Source organism: Balaenoptera acutorostrata, chromosome 2 (assembly GCF_949987535.1).
Source record: "Balaenoptera acutorostrata chromosome 2, mBalAcu1.1, whole genome shotgun sequence".
NCBI lineage: Eukaryota > Metazoa > Chordata > Mammalia > Artiodactyla > Balaenopteridae > Balaenoptera > Balaenoptera acutorostrata.
In genome coordinates, this window is record NC_080065.1 from 47,319,469 (window position 1) to 47,332,736 (window position 13,268).

General features: G+C 35.4%; 1 protein-coding gene across 2 annotated transcripts in view; it reads left to right on the forward strand.

The window, feature by feature from the left end:
* The window catches only part of MAP3K1 (mitogen-activated protein kinase kinase kinase 1), a 79,793-nt gene that overhangs the window by 38,825 nt on the left and 27,700 nt on the right, over positions 1 to 13,268 (forward strand). For both annotated transcript variants that reach the window (XM_057540542.1, XM_057540543.1), the window contains 5 exons: positions 4,033 to 4,183; positions 4,837 to 5,037; positions 8,779 to 8,979; positions 9,403 to 9,519; positions 9,892 to 10,040. In XM_057540542.1, the coding sequence (XP_057396525.1) occupies positions 4,033 to 4,183; positions 4,837 to 5,037; positions 8,779 to 8,979; positions 9,403 to 9,519; positions 9,892 to 10,040 (819 nt within the window). The remainder of the gene's footprint in view (positions 1 to 4,032; positions 4,184 to 4,836; positions 5,038 to 8,778; positions 8,980 to 9,402; positions 9,520 to 9,891; positions 10,041 to 13,268) is intronic.

Below are 13,268 nucleotides of genomic sequence, written 5' to 3' on the forward strand. Positions count from 1 at the left end.
ATTGGATAAGATGACTAATCACTGCTATATACATGCAGACATACACACATAGCTGGTAAAAATAAAAACCCTGTTTATGTCTGATCTGTGAAGACTATATGTTAAGTTTATAACAAAACGATAAGTATGTAAGAAAAACTTGTTTTTCTTTCCAGTTTTGAAGCTAAGTAAGTATGATTTTTTTTTTTCCTGGCAAGTAGAATAGAATTTACTGTATATGTCTTTGAATCTAAGATTCCATTGGTTATAAATTGTACCATTATTTTCTATACCATGAAGAAAATTTTAAAACCCTGTCCATTAAATTATAACAGCATTTGATTCTAAGAGGCATTCAGATTTCAGCGATATTAAAATGTGAGGCACAGGCATGGGAAAGTTGAACTAAGAAAGGAAAGTTTATACAAGTTTAGTGGAGGAGGTGGCAATGGGGCCCGGGACCAGGGGCCCCCATGGCAGGCTCGGAAGAGCTGGGGCTCCAGGAGGACACGCTGAGGGTCCTAGCTGCCTTCCTTAGGCGGGGTGATTTTTTTTTTAATGTGAAAAAATACACATTTTAGAATTAATGATATATAATTATTACTTATGAAGACATTAGAAAAAACACTTAGGTTTATATTTGCAGATCAATTTAGGAACAACAAAAATTGTTCTACTGAATAAGATCTAAATTATAAACTGAGTCTTAATTAAATACAGAACTGTAAAAAGATTAAATAACATGAGTAATCATTAAATTTTAAAACTAGGAAGATCCTTAGAGCTGCCAAAGAGGTTAGTAAATGATCATTCATTTAATATTTGTTTTAATACCTATTGTAAGCCAGACACTGTTAGATGTTGGTTGTATAGCCGCGGATGGAAGACTCACTGTTCCCTACCTTTGTGGAGCTTACATTTTGGGGGGGTGCGGTGGTTTACAGGTTTGCAAATTGCAATGAGCACTTTAAAGCAAAAGTACGGAGCTGTGAAAGAGTGGAACTCGAGATTCTTAATTTGAGATTGGGAAGGTCTGTAAGGAGTTGAAGAAAAGCCAAAGAGTGGGTAGAAATGAACAAGGTAAAAAGTAGACAAGTAAGAAACAGCCTGTGCAAACAACCCGAGCAGGAAAGATGTTGGAGCCAGGCAATGAAAGAGACAACAGAAGGGGGTGGGCGGTCCGGGTGACTTCAGTTGAGGTAAGACTGGATGATGCGGGGCCTCACAGGCCATATAACATTTTGGTTTTTAGTCTAAGCCCAGGGGGAAGCCACCAGAGGGTTTTAATGGGGGAGGTGACCTTGGCTGCTCTGTGAAGCCTGGATTGGAGTAAGATTCAAAGTGAAGAAGCTGTTGCTAGTTCAGACCAACTGAGTTGGCAACTTGACCTGGGCGTTTTGAATGGAAGATCTGTTTTCTTGAAAATAATTTGTCAGTATTATCTGAAGTCTTAATCTGTGTACATTTGGACCCAGCAATTTCATTTCAGGGCATTTATTCTAAAGAAATAATCTTAGATGTGTGCAGAAGTTGAGCTACTAGTATGTTTATCCTCTATTATTTATAATAAGAAATTGGTTTGAAAGATTATAGTATTTTGAAAACAACTGGAAAGGAAAGAGGAAAATCATACTGACTTTAAGGAAGCCACATCATCCAGGAAGATTTGTTTAGATAAGGAGAGTTCTCTGGGTGTTTGAGCGGGTACTAGGGAAAAGACACTGAAAATACAGAATTGAGAAGAGATGCTCATAAAACAAATTTGGGGGAGGAGAGACATCTAGGGCCAGGGGAAAGATAAGCATCTTTGTCAGGGAGTGCTGCACCATCTGGTGTAAAAATGCACTGCAGTTCTACAGTGGGACTTACTAGCCTGGGAACCTAAGCCATGCCTTGCAACATTGTTACAGGGGGGAAAGTGCTTTTCAAACCAGAGTTGTAAGTGAATTTTTAGTATGCAATCAGCCCATGAATTTGATTGCCTATAAATCTGAGCTTCCCTGGGTAAGTATTGACTGAGCAGGATGAATTTTTGAGAAAGTATTTCTCTCTCTCTACCTTCCCCGCCTTCTTTCCCTCTCCCTTACTTTTTCCCTTCCCTTTCCTCCCTCCCTTCCTTCCTTAGCCTCTCATCCCTCCCTTTTCCTCTGACCCACCCCTAACATTTACACTTCATGATATATTCAGGGAAGGAAAAACAACCAAACACTTATAAGTAAATAATAAAATCAACTTCTTCCCTCGTTCCCTCCCTTCCTTCTTCCCTCCCTCCCTCCCATATTGCCTCTTTCTTTGTGACAGTTTTTGTACCTGCATGGTGGAAATATTTTACTATATGGTCTTAATGCCCCTTTGCAAGTTTCAAATGTTAGTGTTCTTTGCATTACTAAAGATATCTAGGCCAGTCTCTGGCACAGAGGTGTTTAACATACTGGTTTTCACTCCCCTCACAGTGTTGATGCTTAAGTAAAACCAGTTAACTGTTATTTCCTTTCTAGTGCATATTTAGTTTTAAGTAGGTTTTTTTTGTCTTGTTTTTTGGGGGTTTTTTTGTTTTGGGTTTTTTTTTTGGCTGGTTCTTTGCAAATACTGCTCCTTTATAGTTATGATTAGCTGGAAAATTCCTAGAGGAGTTTCAATTGGACTTTTTGGTAAGCTTGCAGTTATCATCTCTGGTATTTCCTTGAGTATTTCCTTTTCCTATCAGTGTAAAAAAATAACTATTCTGTAGCTTTACAGAATTTCCAAAATAGTTACTGAAGTTAGCTTAGTATTTTTAAAATTGTTACTTCTCCCAGAATGCAGTTGCTTTAACTCTTTCCTTATGAACCAGTTTTAAAACCCATGCCTATATATATTGTGTGTTGCATATATCCATCTATGGATATGAGTGTATTTTGAAGTTAGTGGATGTTTTACCTATTAGGCTTTATAGAAATAGTTCTCAAAAGTTACCAGCTTGCAGGTTATTTTATTATGGTAACCCCACAATATATTATGGAGTAAAGGTCAAAATGTTTGTACCAGGTAATTTTTACTATTTATATATGGAGTACCCCAGGTACTATATATCATGTTCTGAGAAAACAAATTTAATCATTGAGGTGTTGAAAAAATATTGTGGGATCACAGAAGATGTGGTTAGGTTTCACTTCGCTTATTAAATATTTAGCTGATTTCAGCAAATGAGCATATCCACCAGATTTTATCTATATTGACTTAAATTGTTGGAACTCCTGGGATAAACAGTAGTAAAATACTCTTCTAAATATTTGTCTGTTATATACTTGAGTATGTTAGAATGGTGTAATTAGAAACAGTGCAGTTTTCATGAATGTATTTGTTAATGCAGTGCTTAATGTCTTAGGATGCTTTTTATTAACTACCTAGAAACAAAGGTCTGCATTAATATTACTAGTAAGCCTGCACCTTCTAAATAGAACCTTTTTTTTTTTTTTATAAATTTATTTATTTATTTACGGCTGTGTTGGGTCTTCGTTGCTGCGTGCAGGCTTTCTCTAGTTGTGGTGAGCGGGGGCTGGCTACTCTTCGTTGTGGTGCGTGGGCTTCTCATTGTGGTGCTTGTTGCAGAGCACAGGCTCTAGGCACACGGGCTTCAGTAGTTGTAGCATGCAGGCTCAGTAGTTGTGGCTCGCGGGCTCTAGAGTGCAGGCTCAGTAGTTGTGGCGCACGGGCTTAGTTGCTCTGCGGCATGTGGGATCTTCCCGGACCAGGGCTCGAACCCGTGTCCCCTGCTTTGGCAGGTGGATTCTTAACCACTGCGCCACCAGGGAAGCCCAGAACCTTTCTTGTTAAAGGCTAATATTATTAAACTCATGTTATCAGGCAACATTCAACACTATCCATGTTATAATTTCAACAATAGAGTGTGATTCACAATGATATTTTCATATCTTGCTTAAATCATTTGGGGGTTTTAGCAGTTATCTTTTTAGTTACACGTCCATTGAAAGTATGAAATAGAACCGTATTGTTCTGTTTGTTCTTGGAAATTTTTTTTCATATATAAATCTCATTCTCCTTCCATTTTAGGCGTGAGATGGAGAATAAAGAAACTCTCAAGGGGTTGCACAAGATGGACGATCGCCCAGAAGAACGAATGATTAGGGAGAAACTGAAGGCAACCTGTATGCCAGCCTGGAAGCACGAATGGCTGGAAAGGAGAAACAGGAGAGGCCCTGTGGTGAGTGACTGTGGGTTACCTGCTAATAAGGAAGAAAGCATAGGAGGAAATGAAAAATTAAGCATAAATAGATGCTCTTGTAAGCTTTTTTTTCCTTCTTCATTTTAAATGCAGTGGTTTTATTTGCCTTGATATTTTCTAGACACTTGAACAAAACATAGCTAAAACTATTCTCATTAAGCAACTTAAACTGTTCTAAGAACTAATCCCTTTGATTGAGTGGGAGAGGTAATGCTTAAAGCAACACTGCCCTCTAATGTCAGTATCTAAAATCCTTTAATTAGAGATTTACATTGTACTTAAAAAAGAAAAGCAATTTTTCCAATTTTATTTTGATGTTTTATCTCTAAGGTAGGATCTAAGGATCTTAATTCCAAATCTTCTAAAATCATGTATGACAACATTTTAAAATGTATTATGTATTATCAACATTTAGTTGATAAAGCCTAAATGACTAAAATCTGTGTGGGTAAAAAATAGTCTTCATTTATGGCTTAAGGTAATAATAAAGAGAAGTTGATGTATTGTCTGTTGTATTTGTATAATACTGCATAGTAAAAAACTCACTGAGCTTATTATGCCTTAGTCTGATGTTCAAATTTACTTATTTTTTTTATGTTTTAAGTAATAAAAATATTGGCATTTTAATTTAGGTGGTAAAACCAATCCCTATTAAAGGAGATGGATCTGAAATTAATACCTTGGCAGCTGAGTCTCAAGGAGAGGGCCAGGCAAGCGCTGCTTCCTCAGCTCCCAAAGGCCGACGCAGTCCTTCCCCTGGCAGCTCCCCATCAGGCCGCACAGTGAAATCTGAATCTCCAGGAGTAAGGAGAAAAAAAGTTTCCCCGGTGCCTGTAAGTTAATGCTTTAGCAAATATGTTAAGTTTCTACAATCTTTAAACTTATTTATAACACAGAAAAGATTGGCTAGCTGTTCTATTAGAGCAACAATTCCCAAAGTATGGCCCACAGACCCTTGCTTGGGGGAACCTGCCCTGAGATGATTCCTGTGGATCCATTAGGTCAAAACTAATTTTGTAATAAAACTGAGATGTTATTTGCCTCTTTCACTGCATTGACATTTACAGTGGTGGGTAAAACTGCTGGTGAATTTGCCTGAATTAAAGCTATGACTGTAGAAACTGTATTCTTCACTTGGGTATATGGCAAACATTTTCCTTAAGAAGAATTAAGTAAGACTCACTTCAAGGAAAACAACTGATATGTTTCTTCACTAGTGGTAAAATTTGAGATTTCAAGCAAAAATTAAGAGTTTTGGAAAACTCATATCCACCACTGTAAGCTTGAAAGCTTCCTAATACTTAGACTTTTCTATAGGCCAGTGATATTATCAAATGTGATTTTTTTTTTGTATATTGCACAATGAAATGTATGAACTTTTAGAAGAGCTGCATAACTTAGTGAACCAGAATTTTCCATATGACCAGTGAATGATGAAACAAAATCATTCTTTAGTAAATGATCCATTCCAAGTATATAAAATAAACCATCTAGATTTTAATGTAACAGTAGGAAAAATTTGTTTATGTGGTTTCAGATTCCACATTACAGCCTCCTTTAAGGAAACCACTCCTTTGATGTAGTATCAAAGAAGAATATTCATCATTATTTGAAAAGGATTTTCCAAATACGTATCTGTGTGAGGCCAGATTTTCTTCATGTACTTTAACCAAAACACCGTTATCACAGCAGACTGAATGCAGAAGCATAGATGAGAATGTAGGTGTCTTCTGTATTGAGCCAGACATCAAAGAGACTTATAAAAAGATAGGTGCTAACCCTCTGAGAGAGACAGACAGACTTCCACTGGCAGAAAGCAAGTTAAACTTTCTAACCTTGAAGAACAAATGAGTGAATGGCAAAATGACTGAGATATAGTGACCACAAGGGGAGATGTGGTTTTCCTCACATCTGAGGTTGTTAAAGCATATAAATACTTCAAAAAGTAAATTTTAAGTAAAAATTTTTATAGTAAAGCCCAAAATTTTCAATAGTATTTATTGGCTTTATGTGGACACACCTTTAAATTAGCTGCTCAAAACAGGATCATTTATTAGCTCATGAATCTACAAATTGGGCAGGGCTCAGCAGGAGTGACTTATGTCTGCTCCCCATGGCATCTGCAGAAGCTGGAATATCCAAGACTGCTTCTTCACTCACATATCTGGTGCTTCACCTCGAACAGTTGAGGGCTGTTGGCATCTCTTTCTTACAGTATGGAAATTGGGTTGCAACAAGTGTTTCAAGCTAGGAAAGCACATGGAACAGATTCTCTCTCACAGCCCTCAGAAGGAACCAACCCTGCCAGCACCTTGATCTTGGACTTCAAGCCTCTGGAACTATGAGACAATAAATTTCTAAGTCCAAAAAGAAAAAAAGTGATTCAAGAGGGCAAATCTCAGCGTGGAAGCTCTTATCAAGCCACCACTTGCATCATGTTTACTAATGCCTTATTGCCCAAAGCCAGTTACATGCCCAAATCCAGAATCAACGTGGTAGAGGACTACAGAAGGGTGTAAATACTGGGAGGTGTGGTTCATGGGGGCCATCAAAGTAAAAAGTCTACCACAAGTAAATACAGAATTGTGTCTCCCCTCCCCCTACACCTATTTTGGGATGTGCTAGACAAAGTTACTTCCTCATTCTTTATAACAGCTACCTAACATTTCATTATCTGGATAAATCATGGCTTATTTGGTGAACTACATACTAATGGACATTTATATTCCTTCTTAACTTCCATTACTAAAAACAATGCTGCAAAAATATTTTTTAGGCATACATCATTTTGCACATCTTTGAGCATATCCATAGTCTGAATACTTAGCAAGTCTAATAGCAGATGCATGTGTACTTGTTTTTGGTTTTGTTTTACTTTTTAGTAATTGTCTATTAAAAAATTATGGTTTTATTAAGATATAATTCATATAATGCACAATTCACCTGTTTAAATTGTACCGTTCATTGAGTTTTGGTATATTCACATAGTTGTAGCCATCACTACAATAAATTTTAAAACACTTGCACCACCCCAACAAGAAACCCCAGGCTAATTAGCAGTCTCTCCCCAGCCCTAGGCAACCACTAATCTACTTTCTGACTATATATAATTTGCCTATTCTGGACATTTTATATAAATGGAATCATATAATATGTATGGTCTTTTGTGACTGGTTTTTTGCACTTAGCATCATGTTTTCAAGGTTCATCTATGGTATAACTCCATTCATTTTTAATTGTAGAATAATATTCTATTGTATGGATATACATATTTTGTTTATTCACTTATCAGTTGATGGGCATTTTGTTTCCACTTCTGGCTGTTCTGAATAATGCTACTGTGAACATTTCTGTACACATTTTTGTGTGGACATATCTTTTCATTTTTCTTGCGTATATACCTAGGAGTGGGATTGCTGGATCATATGTTTCACAAAGCAGCTACACCATTTTACATTCCCACCAGCACTGTATGAGGCTTCTAATTGCTTCATTTTCTCGCCAACTTTTATTACCTTTTAACTATTTAGTTAGGCATCAAAAAGAATTAGAATTTCCACTGGGCACTGATGGAAAGACCAAGTTCTAGGGGAATCAGTGAAGTGGATTGAGAGCGACATATATCACCCTCACCACAGGAGAGTTTTTATCAGCCTCCAGTGAGATGTCTTAATCTGGGAAGAGTCACTTGCCACTAGTTCTCTACAGAGTGTACCATTGGGGGAATTCCATGGAGCTGTTTGTAAATTACCAGTCACAAAAGAGCATTTAGTAATCCCTTAAGTGGAAGCCAGGAAAAATTGGATGCTTAATTTTTATCACTAGAAACAAATCATTTTACCTGCTTATAAGACGAATTTTCTGTGCTTTTTATTTTGATTTACATACTACTTTTCAAAGAAGTCAAATACTTATACAGTAATACGTAAAATTACCACATGGTTGTCCCTCTCGGCCAAAGATTTATTATTAGTTATAGGGATGACAGATTTTAGAAGTTTACTCATAACGAGTATGTCAGACAAATGCATTTGCAAAATACATTTTGTCCCATCATATTATATATTGAGGCATTTTTTCAGCATATGAAAATGGTGTCTGCTATGACCTTTTTTAGGTAACTTTTTTCTAATGGAGAAGTGAGCAATTTACCTAATTTTTATTTTTATTTTTTTAAAGCATTTCTTAATTTTTTAAAAAATTTATTTATTTTATTTTATTTTTGGCTGCATTGGGTCTTTGTTGCTGTGTGTGGGTTTTCTCTAGTTGTGGCCAGTGGGGGCTACTTTTGTTTGCAGTGCGCAGGCCTCTCATTGCGGTGGCTTCTCTTGTTGCGAAGCACAGGCTCTAGGCACGCGGGCTTCAGTAGTTGTGGCACGTGGGCTCAGTAGTTGTGGCTCGCGAGCTCTAGAGCTCAGGCTCAGTGGTTGTGGTTGTGGTGCACGGGCTTAGTTGCTCTGCGGCATGTGGGATCTTCCCGGACCAGGGCTCGAACCCGTGTCCCCTGCATTGGCAGGTGGATTCTTAACCACTGTGCCACCAGGGAAGTCCCCTAATTTTTAAATGTTGTGAAGTTTCAGAGCGGGAGAATCACACCACCTCGAAGAGCCCCTTCACCAGATGGCTTCTCACCATACAGCCCTGAGGAAACAAACCGCCGTGTAAACAAAGTGATGCGGGCCAGGCTGTACTTACTGCAGCAAATAGGGCCCAACTCCTTCCTGATTGGAGGAGACAGCCCAGACAATAAATACCGGGTATTTATTGGGCCTCAGGTAGGAATTGTCACCATTTTACATTTTATTAGGATCTGGTACTAAGTCTATGCACTGTAACATTCTTAAATTTAGATCAGTTGTGTAATTCTCTTTAGTAAACTAAAGAGAATTCAAATTATATTTTGGGAACTAATAAACACTTTTATTTAATGTGTTTAGGAAGGGTTTTACTATGATTTAACATACTTCAGAATACAAATTTGGTCTTTTTAATAAACCAAAAATAAGAGATTAATTCATGGAGATAGCTGTAGGCTTTTCTTGCATATCCTTATATATCTTATTATAGAAGGATAATGAAGCAAATTATAGAAAGTTTAGTATAATAAGCTTGGAAATATTTAAAAGTGATCAACTTAGGAGTTTAATAGAACACAGATTTATTAAACTATAGGTTTGTGTTTTTTTTTAACTCTTTAGAACTGCAGCTGTGGGCGTGGAACATTTTGTATTCATCTACTATTTGTTATGCTCCGAGTGTTTCAGCTAGAACCTTCAGACCCAATGTTATGGAGAAAAACTTTAAAGAATTTTGAGGTAATTTTTTAATAAATGCTTTACAGTAAAATTGTCAACAGATTTTTATGATATTCCTGACATTTTTCCATGAGCTTTAAATAGTGGTCATTTTAAAGGTGTGAAGGTATGTAAGGATTACTTGATGTTTGTAAATAGTTCTCTTATAATCTATTGACAAAATAGTTTTTTCTTCTAGACTAAAAAAAAGTCAACACTGACCTGCTGTAAAAATACTATCCTTAGTAAGCTACATGTATTCTTATTTTTGAAGCCCTTAAATTGGCTTTGTGAAAAACTTACAAAATAAAAGGCAAATAATTCAATCTCTAGAACACTTCATATGTATATTATGGCACAAATGTCATTGTTACTGTCTTTTTTCAATGTTAGGTTGAGAGTTTGTTCCAGAAATATCACAGTAGGCGTAGCTCAAGGATCAAAGCTCCATCTCGTAACACCATCCAGAAGTTTGTTTCACGCATGTCAAATTCTCATACATTGTCATCATCTAGCACTTCTACATCTAGTTCAGAAAACAGGTTAGTACTTTTTAAGGAATTAAAAGCATTAATCCAGTGTTACTTTTTAATTTTAGGGATAATTTATATATATATACTTGTTAAGTTGCTCTAAAATGATTTAATTATTGAATCTTGGCTTTCAAGGTAAAATCAAGGGTAAAAAATAGTAAAGGTCATCTAAGTATATATATTTGGATATTTTGTCCTGAAAACTACAGTGTTGAAAATGGCACCTTAAATATCAGAATATAATGTCCATTTCACAAGAAAAGTCAGGTGGCAGGTATAAAATAAGTGGCTACTGTTTATCAATCATTACTTTGTGCCAAGCACCTAATATGTTGGTCTCATTAGGTAGGTTTTATCACTTCTGCAGATAATGAACCTGAGGCATTATATAAAGACTATGTCTATAATTTTTTGATATAAATAAATTATGTACAAGGCAAAGTGGTTTTCCAGAATCACTTTGAAATATAGGATGTTTAAATTTCATGACATCACTACTTCTCTCACAGATACTCTCAGGGAATCCTCATTACAGCCTGTTTTACATGTGAGAACGTAAGCAGGCTCTTCTGAACAAAGAGACTAATCAGTTGCAATTAAGAGATACAGTAGCTATTAATCATAGTTGTTAATTAAAATCTGCAGTGCTTCTCAAACTTTTCCATTGCCTAGTTGCTAATAAGAATAAACTCATAACCCTGAAGGATCTGAGATGTAGCCCAATATGATAGGTGTGAAAAAATTAAGAGTATTATCATAAAAAGTCATGTCAGTTTTCTTTCTTTTCCAAGATTTCTTTATTGCTTTAATGAAAAAATGAGGTTTTTAAAAATTACTCCAGAAAGGAGTGCTGCTTCTCTTAGGAGGGCACCCCCTATGTGTTCCCAGGAACCTCAGTCTGAGAAGCACTGGTCTGAGTGCTTTTATGTCTCATTCTCATCCCATCAATCTTTTAAGTATTGTAACTACTTCAGAATTCATGAGGAATAGAAAGTGATGATATCAGGACAAGGGCATGATGAGGTAAAGAATTGAGAGAGAAGTTTTTTCATCTATGGAAAAAGTAAATGTTTGAATTTTATTATTTTTATTAAATGAATTGATTTTAGAATGAGAGTTTTATGAGTTTTTTTGGACATTAGAGATTTTCCAGTTTACATGGTTCAGTGATAAATAAAGCCAGAAGAGGTCATTTGAACAAAGGCAGAACTGGAACCTGAGTATCCTGATTTCTAGTTCAGGGCTCTTTCTCTTACCTGTTATCTCTTCTAAATAAATGAAAAAATTAGCTTTACTTCTCAAGCTTCCTTACCCAAACTCCTAGAGCCTTTCTCCTTTTGATTGATATTCCTGTAGCTTTTTATTTTGGAAAAAAATAATAACTGCTTAAAACCAGGTGGCCAAAGTTAAAATAGAAAGTGTCTCTCTCTAAGATGAAAAAAAGTACCCTTTAAATATGGGCTGGCCATAATTTGGAGGTTTTATTGATTCATTTGAATTTTTTGTATCCAAGGGGGGAAACCAAAGAAGTTGTAATCTTCCTAAGATTATACTATGTAGTAAGTAGGTTGTTTCATGTAATCACAAATTTTTATGTCTAAAATAAATATTTTAAGACTAAAATTAATAAAAAGAAAATTTATCTGGAGATCTTATTGCAGTATATTAATTTTAAATGGTATATAAGAAACAATGAAAAACAGAATTGGGACAGATTGAATATGCATATAAAAAAATAATTAACAAAACCTTACCAACAAAATAAAAGCTGCAAACAGAAACCTGTGGTCCAGTACATAAATGGGCAAAGGACATGAAGAGAATTTTCACAAAAGAAGAATTTCAAGGTGCTGACAAACATATGAAAACTGTTCAGGCAACCTAATAACTAAGGAAATGCTCATTTTAAAAAAATACATATATATATATATATCAGATTTATTTACAGAATTAGTAGATCCTTTGTAATGTGACAATTCAGTTCTTATAAGATGCTTTACTGTATGTAAAGTGGTATAGCCTTTCTGGAAAAAAATAATGTGACTTTTTAAAACGTTTGTAGTCATTGATCCAGTAAATGTATTTTTTTTTAAGAAAAAAATTTTAATTTGAGAAATATACAAGACTTAACATATATGGCTGTTTCTCACAGTACTATGGTGAAAAATTGGGAACAACTTAAATATCCAGCAAATGAATGGTTAAAATATACCCATATTATGACTATTTCATGCAGCCATTAGAATTATGCTTTTGAAGAATACTGAGTGGCATGAAATAAAATCCAGATTATAATACTGTCATGCATGAACCCATTTTTTATATATAAAAGGTATTATAGGTGCATAAATACTGAAATGAATAAAAAATTTAATGGTTATTAATGGGTGGTGTTATGACAGGTGACATTTTTATACTTTAAATACTTTGGGCTTTGAGGGTCATTGGGTCTCTGTCACAACTATTCAGCTCTGCCCTTGTAGCTGAAGTAGCCATAGACAATATGTGAATGAATTGGTGTGGCTGTGTTCCAATAAAACTTTATTTACAGAAGCTTGACTAATTTGATCCCCCCTTTAGTTCGCTAATCCCTGCTCTCTACTCAAGTGATTTTACTTCTGAAGAAACTGCTAGAAAGAAAATCTGAAATGTCAAAAAAGAGGGCACAAAGATGTTTCTGACGGTTTCTTAAAATGTGGAAACAACTCAAATGTCCAGCAATAAGTGGGTGCTTAAGAAGTTAGGATCTGTCTAATCAATGAAAAATTATGCCACCACTTGAAGAGTTTAAGAAGTAGAATTTTTACGATAAATCTCTTAAGAACATGAAATTGTACATGTATATAGATAAATGATCTGAATAATGTTTACAAAATATGTACTTGGAAGGAAAAAAGGCAGAAAATACCCCAGAATGGAATATTTTTAAGTCAGAAAAGCATTTAAGAAATAAGTTGCACTTGCAATTTGACTGAATTGTGGAACTTTATTTTTCCTGTATTTAAGTCTTTTGAATAAGCTAATTTTGGTGTAATTATTTGAAAAATTATTTGATCTTGCGTCATCTTTGCCATTAGTATTTTTATTATAGATTGTTGTGTAAATCATTTCTGCAGTGTTTTTGTTAATTTTTGTCATTAATACATGCATATTTTAATAGCTTTCCCTCCCTCCTCATAGCTCCATAATTATGAAAAGAGATAGAGAGACAGGATAGATAACTGGGAGGGAGAGAGA